Here is a 20,378-nt window from a genome sequence, read left to right on the forward strand (position 1 = left end):
TTGACAGGGGAGGTGGTAGAGGGTGCTTCACCACTTCCAGGAGTTCCTGCTGCTGACTTTGGCCCTCCCCAGCAGCATCACAATGTTTGAAAGCAGATATTGAAGAGGAACCTGGCAACAGCATGGTAACAAGCACAGGACATCCCATTGTGGGTGGTGCTTAAGCAGTGGTGGTGGGCTGAGAGCTGTTTTGTCAGGAACAAAACACAGCATGTTGCGGTGGAGGGGGAAAAAAGGAAAAATCAGCACACCTGTGAGCTGTGTTGTTACACTTTTAAAGAAAAAATCGGTTTTGTGCTCTAGGCCTCTCCAAGAATCAAGGTCAGATCCTGATTTAAACCCTGAGAATCAGAAGCTTACATACGTAAATATTAAAGGAACACAAGGATAGCTCCAGGGATGACTTCCAACATAAGAAACGAGGAGGTATTTCTCTGCAGGATCTATCCTGACAGGCTGGTGTCCTTCCCTCAGTTCACATAACCAGTGTTCTATCCCACTGCAGCCCCGAGCATCCAGCACTGCCCACTCCAGCTGTCTGAAAGGATGTGTGATCCCAGCCAACAGGGCTGGAGATCTGCACTCCACATGCACCTACTGCAGCCACAACCTGTGCAGCTTTTAGACAGAACATCTTCTCTTCATGACATGCTGAGGAGGACCACAGCATCCTTTCCACCCTTCAGCAGAGACTCACAAAGCACATTCCCATTCTGCAGTCTCTTGTCTCAACTCTGTTAATGCCAATGAGGTCTGTGGATCTCTACAGCTGCCAGGAGCCTTTTGTTTGTCTGGCTGTTGGCTACTAAGTTGATACAAGTTTGTCCTTCCTCAATGATTGTACGGCCACACTCCCAGCTTCCTGAGGCAAAGCAGGAGAATATTTCTGAGAGAAACTGGGATTTAACAGATCTCCACACCTCACCTGCAGTGAAAGCCTCCCAGCTAATTCCAAATGTTCTATAAACATGTTTAAAGATTAAATATACTTAAATAGTCACTACATACGTACTGTAAAATATAGAGACTGCCAAGTCCTCCTGCGTTTCAGATGGGAAAATAACTGGTATTTTTTTAAACATTCACTTTTCCTTTTAATATTTTCAGTTTTAAATTGAAACAATTACCTGTTGTTCCTCCAGCATTAGTTTTTTGGACACCAATAAAATATTAAAGACCTTTCAAAGGGTAAATTTTTTTCACACTAAAACACAATGGAAAAAAGTAAACACCTTACTACAAAAGTATGAAAAACAAAAAAGAAAAAAAATTTATTTCCAGAAATACAAAACACCTATTCTCTCATTTCTCCATCTTCTTCCTCTTCTTCCACACCTCTGATGTACAAAACATTATTGCACCTGTAAATAGAATCAAGAGTTCCCTTAGCTATAAACATTATCATTTTCCCCACATAAAACATGCTTTAAACATTCTCCTGCTTAAATGTAGCCTGGCATTCTACGGAACAAAATGCTGCTGTTGACCTTGTACTCCTTTTCCACATAGTACATTAAACTGCGCAACTTCATAAATGTAAAAACTGTTTTGACATTGCTGTACAAAAAAATTTTTACTTTTGGTTGAACAGTTACCGTCAAGTTTAACTTCCAAGCATATGAAATGTTTCCAGTGGCAATGCACTGGTTTACAATGCCAAAGGATTCCCAGATATACAATAATGTAGAAAAAAAAAAAGTATTTAGTTACCACAAAGGGGATAGTAACTGCTTCTTTAAATATATTCAAAAATTAATTTTTTTCCTTTCAGAAAGGACTTTGACACAAAAGACACGTTCACAGCCTTCCTGTAAGAGCTACACTTAGCATCTTAATTAGACAAGAAACACGGCACCCACCGGTACAAGCTTTAATGAAAGCGGTGAGGTAATTTAGAGCCTTCCTCCACCATAAACAAGTACCCCAATTACCTTATCAAAACTTCACCCAGGTGTCCAGACAGTGCACCATCTATGTACTCCTCTGTGTTTGCAAGCTTGAAAAGAAAATGAGAAAAAAATCAGAATGACAGCAATAAAAGTGGCTTCACAAAGCACATGACTGTTCTGTCCTCAGCCCAGGGCTCGGCTACAACATGAGAGGGTGCCCTGCTCCAACACTGCACAGCATCCCCACTGAGGATGGAGGGAGGGAGAGAGGGAGGGGGCACTGCGTGTCATCCCAGCACGCAGCAGCTATAGGCGGGAAAGGTCCTTACACATCATCTCGTTCCGACCCCCTGCCATGGGCATTGACACCTTCCCCTAGACCAGGCTGCTCAGAGCCCCATCTAGCCCGGCCTCGAACACTGCCAGGGATGAGGCCTCCACAGCGCCGGGGCCCGGCACCGCCCGCGTCCCAGGCATGCCCCGGCCCCTCACCTGCATGTTCATGTAGCCGTCCACGGAGACGAGGTAGCCCTTGTACTCCATCCCCCACTTCAGCTTCACCATCACCGGCTTCCCCGTCAGCCCGTTCAGGAACGGCTTGGGGTTGAGGGGCAGGCTCTGGAGGGGAAAGCACACGGTCAGCGCCTCCCGCTCCGCCTCGCCCGGCCGCCTGGGGCCGGTAGCGGCCCGGCTCCCGCTCCTCCCGGCTCCCGCTCCTCCCGGCTCCCGCTCCTCCCGGTTCCCGGCCCTCCCGGCTCCCGCTCCTCCCGGTTCCCGGCCCTCCCGGCTCCCGCTCCTCCCGGTTCCCGGCCCTCCCGGCTCCCGCTCCTCCCGGTTCCCGGCCCTCCCGGCTCCCGCTCCTCCCGGTTCCCGGCCCTCCCGGTTCCCGGCCCTCCCGGTTCCCGGCCCTCCCGGCTCCCGCTCCTCCCGGTTCCCGGCCCTCCCGGCTCCTGCTCCTCCCGGTTCCCGGCCCTCCCGGTTCCCGGCCCTCCCGGCTCCCGCTCCTCCCGGCTCCCGCTCCTCCCGGTTCCCGGCCCTCCCGGCTCCCGCTCCTCCCGGTTCCCGGCCCTCCCGGCTCCCGCTCCTCCCGGCTCCCGGCCCTCCCGGCTCCCGCTCCTCCCGGCTCCCGCTCCTCCCGGCTCCCGCTCACCATGGCGGGAGAAGCGCAGGCCCACGCGGGAACCCCTCGTGCACGCCGCGGTACAACGGGAGGCGAGAGGCAATGGGAACAGCTCCGCTCCCGCTTCCAGTTCCGGGGGCGCCGCTCTCCCACCTCCGACCTCTCACCCGCGCCGCGCCCCCCATAGGCCGGCGGGCCCCAACGCGCCGAGCAGGGGCGCGGCTGCCCATTGGCTGGACACTGCCGCGGGCCTCTCTCATTGGCCGGACCGCTCTGTTTCCTCCCCCCCTCCGCCTCCGTCTCAACCAATCGCTGTTGCCGCCAGGCGCGCCGTGGTCGCGCGGCTGTGGGCAGCGTGGGGGGGCGATCCGGTGCGCGTGCCCGTGTCCCCGCGCGCGTGCCCGTGTCCCCGCGCGCGTGCCCGCGCCCCGCGCGCGTCCCCCTTGCCGCTCCTTGCGGGCGCGTCCCCGCGAGGTGGCAGCGCCTGAGCGGCGCGGTGGCCGCGGCACCGGGCGGGCGGGCTCCGACAGCCGCTCCTGGTGGTGCCGGCGGGCCTCGCGGGCGGCGAAAGCCTGGCGGCGTCCATCCGTCTGCGAAAATAAATCCGCGGACCGACACCTTTTCGCTACCAAAGATGGAAAATCTCAGACTTTATAGGACGCATTAAGTGCGAATTCCCTATTAGTGTCTTTTGACTCGCAGGCAAAGATGTTCTTGGGTGTAGAGAGAGGCGTGACACATCAGCCCTGCACTAGCTATAACCTGTGTCTTAGCCTTTGACAGGCAAATATGTTGAAGCAGCGTCTGTACCGTGTACCAATTTGTCACATCCTCACTAATGTCTTCTACTACTCTATGTATAGATTCGGCAAATGCCACGATGTGTGTTTCTGTTCCAGCATACAGCGCATTCCCTTGATCTTCAGTGTTTGAGTGCTGAATGCGGAAAACACAGATTCAGGAAACTTAACCTTTCAGTAACAGAACTATTACGGGTTTCGAGCACTTCACCTTCCAAAGGTGAGTCTAGTGCCCTGGTATTGAAAGCAAAACCATTCTCGCCTCCTTGAATCGGCACGTTTAAAGCTGTTGATGCAACAAGCCGTGTTCTCCATGTCCAGACTGTCCTTACACACAGCGGCACCGTGAATGTGTAGGAGTGAAACAGATGGAATTGTAATTCCTGTTCCCTAGAATAAATCAAAAGTGCAATTACAGAATCACAAAATTGTTAGGGTTGGAAGGGACCGCTGAAGAATATTGATTCAACCCTCCTGCCAAGGCAGGGTCACCTGGAGCAGGGACACAGGAACGTGTCCAGGTGTGTTTGGACTGTCTCTAGAAAGGGAGACTCCACAACCTACCTGGGCAGCCTGTTCCAGTGCTCTGCCATCTTCACCATGAAGAAATTCTTCCTCATGTTGTGGTGAAACTGCTTGTGAAGATGTCTAGATGCACATCTCCACAACCATTAGGAATAATAGTGATTTTCTTTTAAGGTGTAGTGGATAAGCAACAGAAATAACACCAGAATCATGCTAATTATCTTTCTGGTAGCAGTACTTACTATGGGCCAGCTGAAAGAGTAACTAACTTACAAGATTGTTTAGACTATGTAGAAAAAATATTAACACAGTGGGAAATGGTATATATATAAAATTGTTCATGCCATTTGCAGTATAGAATTTGCAGATTTCACATGATAACGTGTATAATGTGGCAGAATTCAATGAGCTTAGCACAACTGTCTTGGATAAAATTGTACCGTAAGAGCAATTTTTGCACTGTTCTGACAAGGATAAACATGTATGTCTGTGAATGACAGTATGACAGGTTTGGTATGTTATCTGTAAATAGTTATTTTTACATACAAAATCAGTTTTGACCACAATGTCTCCTACTCATGTTGGGAAAACTTTCTGTATACCAAGAAACAGGAGCATTTATATTCCTGTTTTTATATACTCTGATCATCAAGTGAGTAAATATTCCAACCCCGTTGCTACAAAAAACAAGCAATTCCCAGCAACATGGATCTCAGTGTAGAAGTCAGAGAGTGAGAGTGCTTGACTTCTAGTTCCATAATTGGTCCATGAATTCATGCGTCAGTAATCTCATCAGCTGCAGACTGGGTCTGCAGCAATTTTGTGTGGTGGTAGGGTGGGAAGGAGTACTGAAAGCACAGAATGCGTGACTATGTCTGATGTAGTTAGCTGAGTAAAAGTCAGTCAAATAGCTGTTGGGTTTTTGTCCCTTATGAGGAATTTGTTGTTTACCTTGTTGAGTGAATCATTCTGACTCAGAGACAGTCTTCTTACGCTGATCTTTGGACCTTCAGCACAGGGGTGAAGTTCACCTTTTGTCCTCTTTGTATTTCCCATGTAATAGGGGAAGTAATAATTTGCATTCTTTTCTGCCTTTGGGTCTGGGTATTTAGGCTGTTGCTCAACAGGAAATGAACAGGAAAGAGTTGTTGTAATAGATTAATCCAAACTTTAGCTCCTGGGTGGATGGATAGGATTTTCTCTTACAGCTCAGGGGTGGGAATTTAACACAAATGCCTACACTATGTTCCTAAAGAAATACATTAAGCAGCTGGACATTCAAGGGCAGCAGCACTTCTGGTGGAGGGACTGGTTAGATGGTGTTGTCTGTGTAAGTGCAAATGCTCACTGACATCACTAATGCTCTGTGTTGCCATAAAACCAGGCTGAGAGAGCCCCTGTAACATCACATTGCTGAGAGGAACCTCAGCGGCCCAGAACTCCTTCTGGATTCAGCCGAGTTTGCTGGGACAGGAACTCCCTGCAATAACCTGTTTCTGCCTGCCATAAACACATTATTAAGGAAACTTTCAGAGCTGCCCCATGTTCCAGCTACTAGGCTGTACATTTAGTGACCATCCTGTGCCTTTTCCTAGTGATCTGCCAGTGTCAGTGGGGATTACCCCCACTACATCTTTTTTCCACATCAGGCGAACTACTTTTGATACCACAGAGTCATGTCCACCAGAGCAGTCAGGGCATCAGCATGTCATGGGTAAAAGTTGCAGACAAAGAACTTAAAGCAGCCATGAAAGCACAGCCCTGAATTACATGTGGGCAGAGCTGAGTTAACAGGATGGAAGCTCCATCAGGAGACAGCACCTTCAAAGGACAGCTTTGCATCAAAAGGGATCCAATGTAGCAGCATGAGTTAGCCCTGCTATGTGGCAGATAATTGTGGGCTCACAATTGAGTTTACAAGGCCAAGTATGTATATAAAGGACATCTATTTTTCCTTCAGGAATAGGCATAATGCAAGATTTTCTATTAGATATCATACTGGAATGGAAAATTAGATCTTACCCACAATTTGTCTGTAGAGAGTATCTTGTCTAAAAATCTTCAAAAAGTAACACAAAATTTTCTCTACATGCAGAAAATCTGTGTCATTTATCAGCTCTTGGTGACTTGGGAACTTCTGTAGCAGTATAGTGTGGACTATCAACAGCCCTTACATGAGGTATAGTACTGGCTTTATGGGGCTTTGCCAGAATGAAACATTTTTGCTTCAAGCAGTATTTTTCGGAAAAGTCTACCAGTGAAACACCTTTCCTCTCTGCTGATTGTAATTTTAATAACACCACCTTTGATCAAATCTCCACGTGAGGCGATCACCATCCACCACAGACCTCCACCACAGATTGTGACCGGGAGTTAGGAGGCAGTGACATCAGACTTAAGAAGAACAGGGGGCTGTAATTTCTCTCTGAGATTCTCATCAAACAAAGTAAAGCCACACTGTGCTACAGGGGTGAATATACAGGATCCAAGTACTAGGAGGCACAAAACTGGTTAGCCTGTTTCAGGCTTCATCCAAGCAACATGCCATTTTCCACATGCTGGCAGACTTTCACTTTAAGACTGTAGCCCAGAATAGATGCTCAGCCTTGCTGAACAACACTTGGAAACAGCCAAAGGGAAGGACACAGGGAGACCACAAAAGCCAGGAGACTTTCCTTTGGCCCTGCATGCCTGGCATTGGCTAGCAACAGTAATGTGAGGGCACACAAATGAGTGCAAAAGTCTGTTTGGGATGGACTTGCGCAGTTAGCAGGAGACCATGCTCTGAACAACTTGCAGAGCAAGATAGAAATGAAGGGTTTCTTCTTGGGTAGAGGATTTATGTGCAGTTTCAGATCAATACAATGTGTTTTTTTCTGCAGTGATATCAGTATAAAATGAGACTGAGGGTGGAGGGCAGGTATGCTCTAACAAAATCCCCAATCTTTTGTCCACACCATCAAAGATCTGCCAGAGTGGCTCTTCTGTGAACCTGTCACAAGGCTGGGCTGTGCCAGCAAGAAGGGGCATGGGATGGGTATTGTACAGAAATTATGGGCACATTAAAGCCTCCTTTTATCCATATTGAAAACCTTTATTTTTCTGTGCAAAGAGTGTTCATGCAAATTATGCAGCTACACTAAAGAGAGGCCCTTTAAGAATGTGCCTCTGAAAACACAGTCTCCTTTGCCAAGAAATAATGGGACTTCCTTAATTATCAGCTGTTATCTTCTGGGTTTAGCAAACTTTTGTTGCTTTATGTGCGGTTGCTTCTTTTATGCTTTGACATTAATGAATTGGAATTGAAATTATGTACTGAGGAAAACAAAGTACAAATAATAAAATGGTGTACTTGTGTGTGTGTCAAAAAGAAGGAGATCAAATATTGTGCAGAAGGAATTTGGAAACCGTGCTTTCACACAAACATTTTAATAGATATTAATAACTGGCTCCAAATCACAGAAGTTGTTGAAGGGTTGATGTTTTGAGAAATCTGTCTGATCAGAGCTCAGAAAGTCTGGCTGGTGTTGGAGGCTCTCTCTGTTAGGTGGCAAGCTCTGCTGTAACAGAGGACCTCATCTGCTGCCATTTTTACAGTGAATCTTGTGGGGAGGGAGGAGGGAAAGGAGTTACTAGGCAACAGGCACATAGGTCAATAGAGTGTTGCTGGTCGGGAGAGACTAGGTATTGTACAGATTCCCCCTGCACCATTTCAGAGAAAGAGGGAAACTAGCTGGTTGGGAGAAAGAGACACAAATGATGCTGGGTTAAAAGGAGAAGTTAAATCTAGGATTCATGAATTTCTCAGAAAACTCTGTCTGAGCCCAAGCCATCAATATTCTGGAGAGATGAGGCAGAGAAATAGGAGCCCAGGTCCCAAAGAAACCTGAGTCATCAAGGTTGACTGGCAGCTGCAGGGACAAATATGTCCAGACCTCCCTCCATTACACAGTGAAGCTTTACTGTTCTGGTTCTGTTAATTTGGCAGATGCATCTATTCTTCTGATAGCCAGAGGGAAGAGTGATTTGGGGTTGGAGCCTCTGCAAAGTCTACTCAGTTATTTGCACCCCTCCCAGGAAAGCCAGTGCTGGTCCTCAGGCAGCTGGGCCAGAGAGTCTCATTTCCAGGAAGGATCTGCAGACAGAAGAAATCCCCAGCCTCCTGTGCTCTAGAAATGTGCCAGAAGTGACGTCTGCGATTCGTGTTTGACTTGAACCTGAGCCCAAGGCCCACATCTCGTCTTGGAGGCAGCAGTCACTGCTCTGAGACCAGTGGCTTCTGCCTCTCTGCTCTGTGTTTTTTGTTAGGGCCACTCTGAGGGACTGCCAAGGGTTCACTGTAAAGGCAAATGTAGGTGAACAACCTTCCCTGTGGAGCAGAGTGGAGGAGAAGCTTTCATGCAGCCAGTTTGTGGCCAGTAGTTGTGGCCAGCTACCAGAACTTTGGAGTATCTCATTGCCTGCCTGAAGCAAGCAGGAGTCTGAAATTGTGTAGGTGGACAGGCTTTTCTTGAACTCTGCTAACCCCAGAGGCTTAGCCTGCCCAAGGTAGCAAAGACTACAGGAACCAGGAATTAACTGTGGAGATGGTCAGTTAATTAGGACCAAATGGCCAAGGCAGACAGCACAAAAGACTGCAGTATGCTCGTAACACAAAATCCCATGGTTCACCACACATCATCTGTTACACACCAGGAGAGAGAGCGTGGCTGTAGCTGTTTACACTGGTCATATGCCAACTGTCCCCAAATTACCAGTGCCCTGACTTTCATGCTTCTTGGGGCAGTGCCCAGCTGTATGTGTTGGGTGCCGTGTGGAATCACAGAAATGCCTTTTTTGAGAATTCTCTAAGAGCTCAGTAAGTTGGAGTTTTGGCCTGTGAAATTTCCACTGCATTATGTCAATGACAACTCCCAGAGACCAGCTGTATCTGGTTCATTTTTAGTCAGGAGTCCATTGGTGTGCTGGTGTTCCCTTGACACAACTGCCTCCTGTAAAGCTGTAAATTGTCATTTAGTTTGGCATTTCTGCTTTTGTTTTGCTGAGTATTCTGTTAGGTCAACTGTTAGTTTTTTCGGAAGTGCACGGAGGGCAAGAGCTGGCTTCTCTTTGCCCAACAGGTGTTTTTGAGGAGGCAGCTGATGTGCCCTGGGCTTCCCTGCTTGGACCAAGAGCCTAGAGAGATACTATGAGTGATTTCAGTGCTTCTGACAGTGCACTGACAATTCCTTATGCTCCTTGCATGCCCCAGACTTGGCCCTACTGCTGCACTCCTCCCTTTGGGTCCTTTTGTATTCCTTGAATCTTTTACAGCAGCCACTGTTGGTGTCTGCATTTGCCATGAGTGGCCTCAGCAGCATAGCATGGTCTCTTAGAGGCATTCACATCCATTTGGTGCCTTCCTTCTCCAGAGCAGTGTCTTCTCTGTGGCAATTTGCACTGCAGGCACTGGGCAGGCCCAGGTGGTGAAGCAGGGCATGTTCTTGCAGTAGGAGCCAGAGGTGCTCAGTAGGGGACACTCTCTTCTGCCCAGGAATGCAGTGACAAGCACACTTGCACTGAGAGGTACTGACCAGGCCAGCAAAGGGAAGATCGTGCCCTGATTGCATTGTTTACTGCAATGCAGGATAAAGACACTTAGCTAGCTTGGGTAATAAAAACAGTTGAATAAAAGCCTGCTTCTCTGCCAACAGACATATCAGACATATTGTCTGACATATTGTCATATTGTGGTGTCTGAGCTGGCTCCATCCACTGCGTGCAAACTGGGATGATTTGGGGGACTAGGTATGTTCAAGGGTTAGACCATGGCCACATCTCACAAGCACAAGTACACAAAAGGTGTACTCTCAACAAAAACTATTTGCTGCAGCACTCAAGTCTTTGCTACAAAACTTTTGTTTTTCTAGAAGAAACTTTTATTCTTTTTTCTTTTTTTTTTTTTTTTTTTTTTTTTTTTTTTTTTAAGTAGAGGGAAAGGAACTTATGTTTTTCCCAAGCACCATTCTTGGATATGACCTTCTGAAATTTTCTTGAAACATATCAGCTTGGAGCAGATACTTCCTGCTTCCAGGAAAGCTTTTCTAGAGATCTGCCTCTTGTAAATGTTTATACAAACAATTAAAGACTGCCAAACTTATAAGCGGCAAAGATAGAGGAGCTTAGGATGGAAAACATTGAAACCTTAATAATAGCATTGCCAACTGCACTTAATAAACAGATGCATTTGATACGGAATTTGTATAATAAAAGCTAGCTTAGACATTTAACTTTTGTACCCTTTTTTTGTTTTGCTGCACACAAGCAAAAATGTAGCGTAGCCTTACACAATGCTGAGTATTTTCTGGCAAATGTTGTATTTTTAAAATGATTCTTAAGTTTGTTTGATCAGTTGTAGGTTGCAATGGACTGATATTGATGTTCCTTTCCTATGACACTTCACGTAAGGCAAGTGACTACTTGTTTTGACAGACTGTAAAAGATACGTAATTATAAGGGGAAAAGGGCTAGTTCATTCCTGTGACACTTTATGGATTTACATACTTCTGTGCATTGGACATAAAACACATCAGCTCATCTGTGGTTTAGTGGGGTTTTACTTTAAATGCTCAAGAAGAAGCTCTTATCATGTTTTATCTCAGGGAAAGGAGATCTAGAGGATTAAATGATACAATTAAAGATTTATTTAAAAACAGGCAAAAAGTTCAGTGCTAAACAGTCTTGATTAATCTTGATTCACAATACTGCCATGTTGAGACACCAAGAATTTTAATGGATCTATGACTTTACACTAAGTATTTGATAAGATAATTCTCAGTAGAGTGAAGTGGATGGCAATTCCCATGCCCCCCTGAACTGGTCTGTCTGAGGCCAAGTGCGATTGTGGCAGTGCGTGACGCTGCTCCTGTCCCAGCATCCCGACACAAGCTCCCACTGGAAGACCCTGGCAGACCCTTTACCCATCCATAAGATAAGAGTGGCTGGAAACCTGAATGCCATGGTGCTTTGTCACCATTCACCATCTGAATTTCGGCCTGTGGAGGGCCTTTCCCACAGGCTGTGTTAGCAGAGTCTTTCCTATAAAGCTCTACTTTTTGTGGTGTTTGGAGGGCAACATTTAGCAGGCTTAAGAACCTGTGTTTTGTGAGGTATCTTTGAGGCTATACATCAAGAAGCCCATTCCTCTAAAACACTATTCATACCATATGTTTTCTTTATGGGTCACATAAGAATTTCAGGGATTTTTTTTCTGAAAATTTCCATGAAATTCGATTTTTTAAGCCTGAGTAGTCAACATCAGTAATCTAAGTATAGATGGAAAATACTGCTGAGTATTCTGCTGCTGAGCAAACATATGAATATATAATTGCTTATACAAATGAAAAATACAACTTTTTTATGTTGCCAAGTGGACTCAGATAAAAGGGGCAAGCTCAGCACATTGGCTGGAGCTGTAATGTCTTTAGCAAATGAGGGAAATTGAATACCCTTTGCCTACATAACCTTTGCCTTCACTGGTGTTGCCTTATTCACGTTTGGAAGTACACATCATCCTCTAGTGTGTTTAAATAGCAGCAGGATGGAAGTAATGGTTGTGCTTTCAAGGGCATAATGCTCCTGAGTTCCATGGGAACTGGATGCTAAATTATACCAAGCAGTCACAGAGCACACATGACTCAGACCTGAGCTGCACGTCTGAAATGTTGCTGTAATGAAAAGCTTCACTTTATTTTTTATTTTTTTTATTTATAACACAGGCAAACTTATTTCATATTTTTTTAAAATATGTTTTGCTTTCCATATTTTGTCTGGTTAATACTCCTATATGTATATATCTACACATATGTGACACCACAGAATGCATGCAGACAGTACCTTGCATATTAATATTTATTTATGTGCTGGACATTATATGTACATATACTCTCTATTATTTACTAACAACCACTTCAGACATCAGAAAAATGTGGGATTTTACTGTGTCTAAGAGCACTGATTACATTCACAATGGTGAACAGATTAACCATTTAGTTGCAGGTATCAAGGTTGTCACTCAAACTGGCAGCACCTCAGAATAGCTAAAGCTTATCAAAAATTGTCTGGATTGGAAATGACAGCCATACATGCATGAATGCGTCTGTATGGCTGGAAGATTGTTGAAGTGTGAAGTGAAGAAGTTCACTTCGGTTTATTTTTTATCATGATTACTGTATTTCATGAAGGAACATTGACTTGCCACATGATAAATACAAGGGGAAACAGAAAGAAACTTCATTCTCTTATCGTTTTATTTCCCAAAGGTCACCACGATTGAACAAAGCATATTTATTTCATTCCTTATGCATTTATGTAGCCATTTACTGTACTCTGTATAAGTGAAGCAGAATAATTTTTTGCGAGACTAATTAAAAGTTGCATGGTAGAAAATGTTTTTGTGATCACACCACCGTAACGAAATTGAGCTGTCTTTACTGACGTGTGCTCCATTTACTGGGTTTTTTAAAAAATATTTCCCACACTTCCAGGAGATCATTATTTTTAAAAGCAAAACCACAGTAAAGTTTTTCCTCCTAAGTAAATTAATATCCTCAATGAACATATTTAGAAAAACAAAGTGTCAGCTAATCTCATCTTTTTTTATATACTGTGTGGCTCTATCCTGCTTCCCAGCTCTGTAGCATCTACAAAACTTCCATGTCAAATCAAGAACAACTAAATGATTTCTGAGTCAACAGGCTTGATGTGTAAAGTTTATTTGTCTCCAGCCTGGTGGTGTTACAGTCTCCTTCAGTCCCAGCATGAAGTACCAACCAGACAATTTTACCATGTTCTACGTTTTGGATCCCAGGTGGAGTAAGCCTTTAGTAAGTGGAAAAGGCTAGTAATTTAGTTATATGATTTCATCATATAATATCAACTGAGTTGAGGATCACATTGAGCAAATCTGGTGGTTTTATCATGACAAGTGGACAAGCCCAAGCTTTTATTAAATATATATATGTATGTATATATTTTAAATCCCCCAAGTTAGCTCAAACCACTATTAATTCTTCCCAAACACTGCCATAGGTGGGGATGGGACGTAGGTCTGTGGCTGATGCTTTTGAGGAGAAAATGGTCTACTGAAGAAAGAGGAGGATTCAATTTTAACCGGCACATCACTCACGTCACTGGCACAGTACTCATTTGGCTTCCTCACAGAATTTGGGAAGTTTTCTTCAGGTGTTACATGCCAGATTAAATTGGAAGCATTAGTACTCTCTGTGTGCACTCAAATGCAACTGCTGTATCTGAACGAGGCAGTGGATAAAGTGTTGATATCAGCAGAAGTTCCTGTCATGCTTGAAAAGACTAAAACATGTGTCACCTTCAATGCATTTTATCTTTCTAGGCCTGACCGGTCCAGCAAGCGGCCTTCAGCAAGTTGTGAAACTCCTGTTTGCAAAGCAGGGGTGTTTTGTGTTATTCTGGCCCTTGAGGTTATGATGGCACCCAGAAGACTTGTGCACTATCAAGTCTCTGTACTGCAGGACAACTGATGGTCAGAAAAGGGTGCCCTGCAGAAATATTGCACCACGGGTAGGGGAAAGGAAGCATCGTTTAAAAGCTGGAGAATGAGGGTAAGAAAGACAGCTCTTACTGCTCTACCTGCCATTAACGAAGTGAAAAAGCCACTGCCAGCTTATATTAGTTTTTGTTTCAAATCTGTGACTGCCTAAAGCAGAAACCCATACATGCATTATTTTCCCTTCCCGGTGGCTGACCACATGAGCGAAGACGAAATGCCTCCCTTTCCAACTGTGTGCAAATGGCTCTGAGATATGGATAGATATGGGATTGTCAACTCCAATTAGGTGAAGAAATGACCTACTGTACTTCTCTTCTATAGGTATTACAAAAGCCGTTCCGCCCATGAATTAGACATCGGTGAGAAGCTGAATTTAAGCCCACTATTGTATGGGAATGTCCACTCCGCTTTGCCACACTAAAGACATTCAGGCAGGCAGAACACCCTCCGCTGACTCATTAGAGCATACATTAGAGGCAAACTGGCTGCGCTCGCCATGAACCCACAGCGCTCTCTTGAATGGTAGCCCTTGGTGGACGCTTGCAGGGCAGGCCGGTTCCCACAGCACCCCGCTGATCCCCTGTGAACAGATTCGCAGCTCCCCGCTGGCTGCAGAAATGGATTGCTTGCCCCATCCTCACCCGCCACTGACAGCCCTCATAATAATAACTTGCCCGGGAGGCGAGGCACGGGGACGGGTTTCTGACAACTCATTAGCCTGAGATACGGTCGGTTCCTGCCAGGGACCGTCACCACCGCTGCAGAGGGAACAGGACAATGCTGGGCAACACCGGTCGGGCCCTTTCGAGGCCATCCTTTCCCAAAAAACATTACTTTCATCCTCAGAAAGGAGCACCTGCAGGAGGTGACACCTTGGAGATCCCCGAGGAGGGGAAAACCAGAAAAGCTGGAGTGCCAGAAGTGCTGAGGAGAAAAATGAGGCCAGCAGGGGGTCGTATGATACTACAGTGAAGCTACAGCTGCTCAGAGGGACGGGAGACAGCCCTGGGCTCAGGCATTCACACTTCGGCTGATTTCGAGGCAGCAGCTCAGCTCTGAGGTCCTGGGTCTGATTTCTCAAGTGCTGTCTCTCTTCCTCCTTTGGCTTCACCATGACATCTTGATCAAGGTATCAGCCTGGGAAAAGAAATCAAGAAAAGAACTGGGAATACTATTAAATATTGCTTTTCACTGTTGTCGGTAGTTTGTCTTTTAAAATCCAGGCGCATTGCATTGTGCTGTGACTTTTGTTCCTGTCAGGAACTAGATGTGAGATCCTATCCACAGTCCTGTGTCACTGGAGTGGTAGACAGGGAACCTCTGAGTCTGGCAGAAATGCTCTGGATGTAACTCGTCTGTGTGTGAAAATCAGCAACTAGAAGTTCCTCAGCCTGGTTTGGCAAGAGGGGTGTGGAGGGCTGGCCATGATGAGCTGTTTTTTCTGACAGTCACAGAATGCTATTACCTTACCTCCAGCTTCAGAGTGATGCTTACAAAGAAGAGATCTTCAATCAAAGCCCACAATGAGAGAATGTTGAGTAGATTGGTCACTACAGGCAACAGATGCCCTCGCTTCTAATGAGACAGGAACAGGACTTGGGGAATCTTATTTCACATTCGCTGCATATATTTGATGTAGTATTAGAGAATTTTCTATGCAAGCTGAAGCCCTGAACTGTATGTCCTCTAACTGATGTTTTCAGATTTAGTCATTTGACTCAAAAAGAGCAAACCCATTTATTTGTAAGGACTGACTGCATACTGGTAGACAATGAAAATTTAATGAGATTTTTTGCAAATTTTAATGCAGAAACATGAAACGGTTTCATTAAGAGAAACAATTTTCAGCACTACTGCAGAGAAATACCACCTATCAAGACTGGAAGCAGTCACTCTAAGGCAAATGCCAGCAGGACCTAATTTGACAGCAATGAAAGAAAAAACAACTCAGACCATGAATAAGTAAATAAATAAAAGGATCATCACAGTGTGCTGTTCCCATAGCTCAGCTGCTTTAGAAATAAGAAGACTTTCTGAACCACAGCTCTCTAAGTACTCAAGTGTTGTGGTCAGAAGAAGCTCACTGCTATTGCTGAAGTATTGAGGAGTATGTAAAATCACAAAGAAGCAACTTCTGTTTCAGAAGGGAGGAAATGGCCATGGTCTAAAACTGTGTAATTTCATTGTTTCTTTCCTCTAAGCAGCTTGTCCTGCATGCAGTTCTTGAACTATGGAGACACAGAAAATTTCCAGGCACACACTGGCGATGTTCCAGACCCACTAATAGCCCCCCCTTAGTCATGAGAAGCAGCAACACATAGTAAATCATGCTGAGGACCGACAAAAGGTTTCTAACAGCTTTGTTAATGAGCTGGAGGTAAGAGCATGTCATTGACATTAGCAGAAAATGTTAAATTTGGATCTGATGCAGGCAGAAAAACTGCTTAAAGACAAATGTGGAGATTAAAATGATCTGGGCAGAATTGATAGTAAATCATTCCATTTCAGGATCTATAGCTGTTGAAAAGAAAGTAAAATATATTGCTCTAGGTTTCAGATGCAGTCTAAACCATGCGGTGTGTCTCGAGATCCAGAGGAACTTACCTCTTGTGAAAATAGAGGCCCAGCAGATATATGTGATGGTGACATCATCTGCTGGCAAGTGACAGCTGGTACTGTCCCAGTGGCCTCAAACAGAGCTATTGATGGAAAAAGGTGCAAAGAGAGAGAAAGAAACTAAGTTCATCCAAGTTAAAAGGCTGTCTGATGTGGTCTAAGGCTGTAAGGTACTGCTAAGTAAACAAGGAGAAAACAGTTTGTTCCCAAACTGTATTGAGAATTTTGTGAAAAAATCCCTAAAAGCAGAATTGCATGGGAGACTAAAACAGCAGAGGAATGAAATGGGTGTGGATGTAGATGTTTTGTCAAAGACAAGAAGAAGCAGAGTCTGCTGCTGAGATAAACCACAGAAGTGTCTTGTCCTTCCCACAAGATAGAGAAACTCTGACTTTATGAAGAAGGAGTTATGAGCAGTGGTGTAGGTAGGAGTGCAGCTGGGGTTTTGTATGCAGCAAAACAACCTTGGAAGGGAGGCAGCCTCTCTCCTCTGGGAGATTCACCAGTGTCCAGTTTTTCGGACCTGGTTCATATTCCTGAATTGCTTTAAGCACACAGTACAAAGCAGGGAAAAAGGTTTATTATCTATTTTTAAGGAATTCTGGCCTACCAAACTAATATTAAAGAAGCTTTCCTCAACTACAAAAAATTTGCTTGTGCAAAAAAAAGCATTCAGTTTATTTTCTTCCAAGTCCATTTTCAGCACTGAATTTAAATTGGACTCAGCAAGACTAAGGAAAAAGAAGATAAATCTCAACTGAGCCAGAAGAGACATAGTCCAAAGGAACAAAGATTTCAGTGTTGCATCTCAGAGCCACTAACAGAGCTGTGTTGGTCATAGCCCGCAGTGACACATGTCTTAAAATCTCAAATACAGTTTCTGCACCAATGTTCTCCAAAATGTGGTCCAAACCACAGGTTAGCAAGTGAGGTGAAGTCTGATGTTTGAAGACAAAAGTGACTGGTGAGATGCAGGAGTCCAGAAGGAGGTGAGTGAGGAGGAATTCAGAGAGGAACCTTTAGAGGAGACTGATGGTTTAGGGCCACCACCTCTGTGAATGGAACAAACAGCTGCTCATCTAATATTCCTTGGGGCAAAGGAAGGAGCCGATGTTACTTTTCCTTGTGTGTGAAGAGCTCCAGTTTCTGGGTGTGTGTTCATTTGGAAATATTTAATACAAGGGAAAAGGTTTCAGAAGATGAGTTTTTCCACTTTATGATGTGAAGGCTATATAAAAAATCTTTCTTAATGTTTGGAGTACCTTCACAGCAAGCCATTTTGATATGTTCTACTGAAACTACTTTTCAATGGGAAAACAAATACATAAAGAAGAATAGAGGATGTTTTTCAAACCCTCCAGAAGATATTTTTGACTTTAGTACACTTCCTTCCAAGCCCACTAAATACGCTTTCCAAAAGTCAAAGCACTTCTTTCGCTTCAGCAGGCTAAATAAGCTGAGAAAAGCGTCCGGTCCTGAGATCTCAGTGCCATTTCTAACCCCTCTTATAATATTTTAGATACCTCAGATATTTCTTCATCAAGCTCACTGAAGGCAAAGACTGTTAAATCACATCTGTAAACTGAAGCATGGAGAATTCTTTACACGTGTAAAATTCCTTCTCATTATTATAGAGAGAAACAGTTTACAGACCGCTCTAAGTACAAGGCAAATAATTCACCAGAACAATAGGAGTAGTATATACAAGCCTCTTAGCCTTGATGATCTTGTTAGGCTACAAATGTCTGAACAGCTTGCCTGGTTTACTTGAAAGTGACTAAATTAAATGCTGTCTTTTGTTCATTGGCTGGGAGATTTTTTTCTAAGCACTTTGCTCCAATTCTGAAACATCTGCACATAAATGAGAAAAAGAAAAGAGGGGGAAAATAGTACATAAAGGGGATTTAATTCTCTCTTAAACAGAAATGCAAATTAAGGAATTCTAGCTAGCCTGGGAGATCCCTGCTCAGGGCTGCTGGATATTGGATGGGAACAATATGGACATACATTTCTCAGAGCATTCATGTTACCCAGAGCTCCAAAACTGGGGTTCATCCATGATCATATTCACAAGACATGAAAAATTACTGTTTAATACTTACATTGGGAAATGTCAAGAGTTCAGACCAGAATCTGATCTCAGCGTTTGATTTCAGTGTTCTCGACTGAATTTACACACATTAAGACGTTCATCTGGAAAATTATGTGCTCCCTAAAGCTTGAATTCCCCTCATGACGCTATACTTCAGATATATGAAACATGCTGGGTTGCATACATCCATCAGTGCATGGGTTTCAGTGCCATCTGACATATTTTCAAACATATCAAGCTCCACGTGTTATTGGTGCACTCCTGCTGAGACCGCAAATCCCCACTTAAATGCCTGCACCACAACACTGAGTGGAAGGCTTTCATATTTTATTTTCTTCAGTGTTCACTGTGGCAGCACTGTACCCTGCTTGGAGGCAGTGGTTGCCCGGTCTGTGATCTCTGAAGTTCAGAAATAGAAGATCTGGATGCAGAGAACAGCCTAAGTGCTCTGTCACAATCACAGGGTGAACCTCACAAGGTTCTTTTCCCGGACAGTTTCTTTGTTTTCCACCTGGGAGTTTCGCTCATGTTGCTTTTGCCAGCTCCCCAAGGATGGATAAGGGCTGTGGATGTCCTGATCTCCCTCTCAGCAGGGAGGCTGGGTCATGGTGCACCTTCACAGGCTGCTCCATAGCACAGTCTGCTCCAGTCAGTGCAGATGTGCAGCGCTATCCCATGGGATGTGCTTCCTGAACAGGACAGCCAGGCCTGTGCTCGGCAGGGCTGTAGGCAGAATCCCCTCCCAACTGCTGCTGAGTGCCACTGCTTTCCAGGCACATCGTCCCACCTGCAGGTGCTGACACCCATCGCAGGACCCCAGGAATATCATGTTCTTGCATGCTCAGAGGCAGATGTTGAAAGGTGTGTTTTTAGAGTTGCTAGCCATTTTTGTCTGAGGCATCTGCTCTACTGTGTGCTTTCTCGCTGTCTCTTATTCCCTCAAACAAGGAAGAAGCCAAGGTTTGGGGAGCCAAGTCTAATCCTGTTTACATTATGCTTTTAACTCCTGTATTACTAGTTCAAAGCATGTGTCCAAATTTAGAAGCAAGACTAATACAACCTCAGGCTTAGCGCTCATCAGATCTCACTAATTAAGCATGTTCAGGCCTGGTCAGTACCAGATGGAAAGTTGTCAAAAAATTATATGCCTTATCTAGGAGTGGTGTCAGAGGCTGCAGGTGAGGCACTTCTCTCAGTCATCCTCTACTGTCCCAGCCACACTTAGCTTGGAAGTCTGGAACATCCAGAGCAAAGTTTGTGAAGTGAGCACTTCATACCCATTTTTCCATGAGGAGAGGGAAAACCAGCCTGATTTTGAAGACCAGCACAGGACTGCTTGGCATTTAAAGAATGAAATTCCTATTCAGAGAGCAGAGAAGTACTTTGATGCTGCAGAACACGTGTGCTGGCCATGGGCATGGCACTATCTCCTAGAGCCATCCCCTGAGTAGATGTAAGGAAAATGAGGATGGTTTGGTCTGGAGTCCTGCAGGTGCTCATGTATCATCAGTAAAATATTGAAATATTTTTTTTGCTGGAGATAGGACATTGATTAAGTATCAAGTTTCAAAGAGGAGAACAAATCTCTCCTTTCCTACATTCTTTGTCCTTCTTATCCATATGATTCCTACACTCATCTGGCCATGCTGCTGTTACACACGTTTCACATATGAGTGAAACTCACCTTCGGTTTAAATGTCTAGCATGAGACCCCTGAATGAGCTTTGTAAGACCAGTATGAATCAGATTTATCATTGTATACCTGAAA

General features: G+C 44.8%; 1 protein-coding gene across 1 annotated transcript; it reads right to left on the reverse strand.

The window, feature by feature from the left end:
• Positions 1–1,245: 1,245 nt before the first annotated feature.
• Positions 1,246–3,198, reverse strand: LOC131572909 (small nuclear ribonucleoprotein F). The gene is made up of 4 exons (XM_058826342.1): positions 3,040–3,198; positions 2,382–2,507; positions 1,932–1,996; positions 1,246–1,361 (listed from the first exon to the last, which is right to left on the reverse strand). The coding sequence occupies exons 1-4, from the start codon at positions 3,040–3,042 to the stop codon at positions 1,295–1,297; spliced, it is 261 nt and encodes an 86-aa protein (XP_058682325.1). The 5' UTR covers positions 3,043–3,198; the 3' UTR covers positions 1,246–1,294.
• Positions 3,199–20,378: the final 17,180 nt, after the last annotated feature.

Source organism: Poecile atricapillus, chromosome Z (genome assembly GCF_030490865.1).
Source record: "Poecile atricapillus isolate bPoeAtr1 chromosome Z, bPoeAtr1.hap1, whole genome shotgun sequence".
Taxonomy (NCBI): domain Eukaryota; kingdom Metazoa; phylum Chordata; class Aves; order Passeriformes; family Paridae; genus Poecile; species Poecile atricapillus.

Bases quoted from the DNA above. Each gene is read 5' to 3' on its own strand.
- LOC131572909 (XM_058826342.1), bottom strand. The intron at 1,997-2,381 runs GTGAGGGGCCGG...TTTCTTTTCAAG, and splicing joins ACGGCTACATGAACATGCAG to CTTGCAAACACAGAGGAGTA. The intron at 1,362-1,931 runs GTAATTGGGGTA...TTCTATTTACAG, and splicing joins CTGGGTGAAGTTTTGATAAG to GTGCAATAATGTTTTGTACA.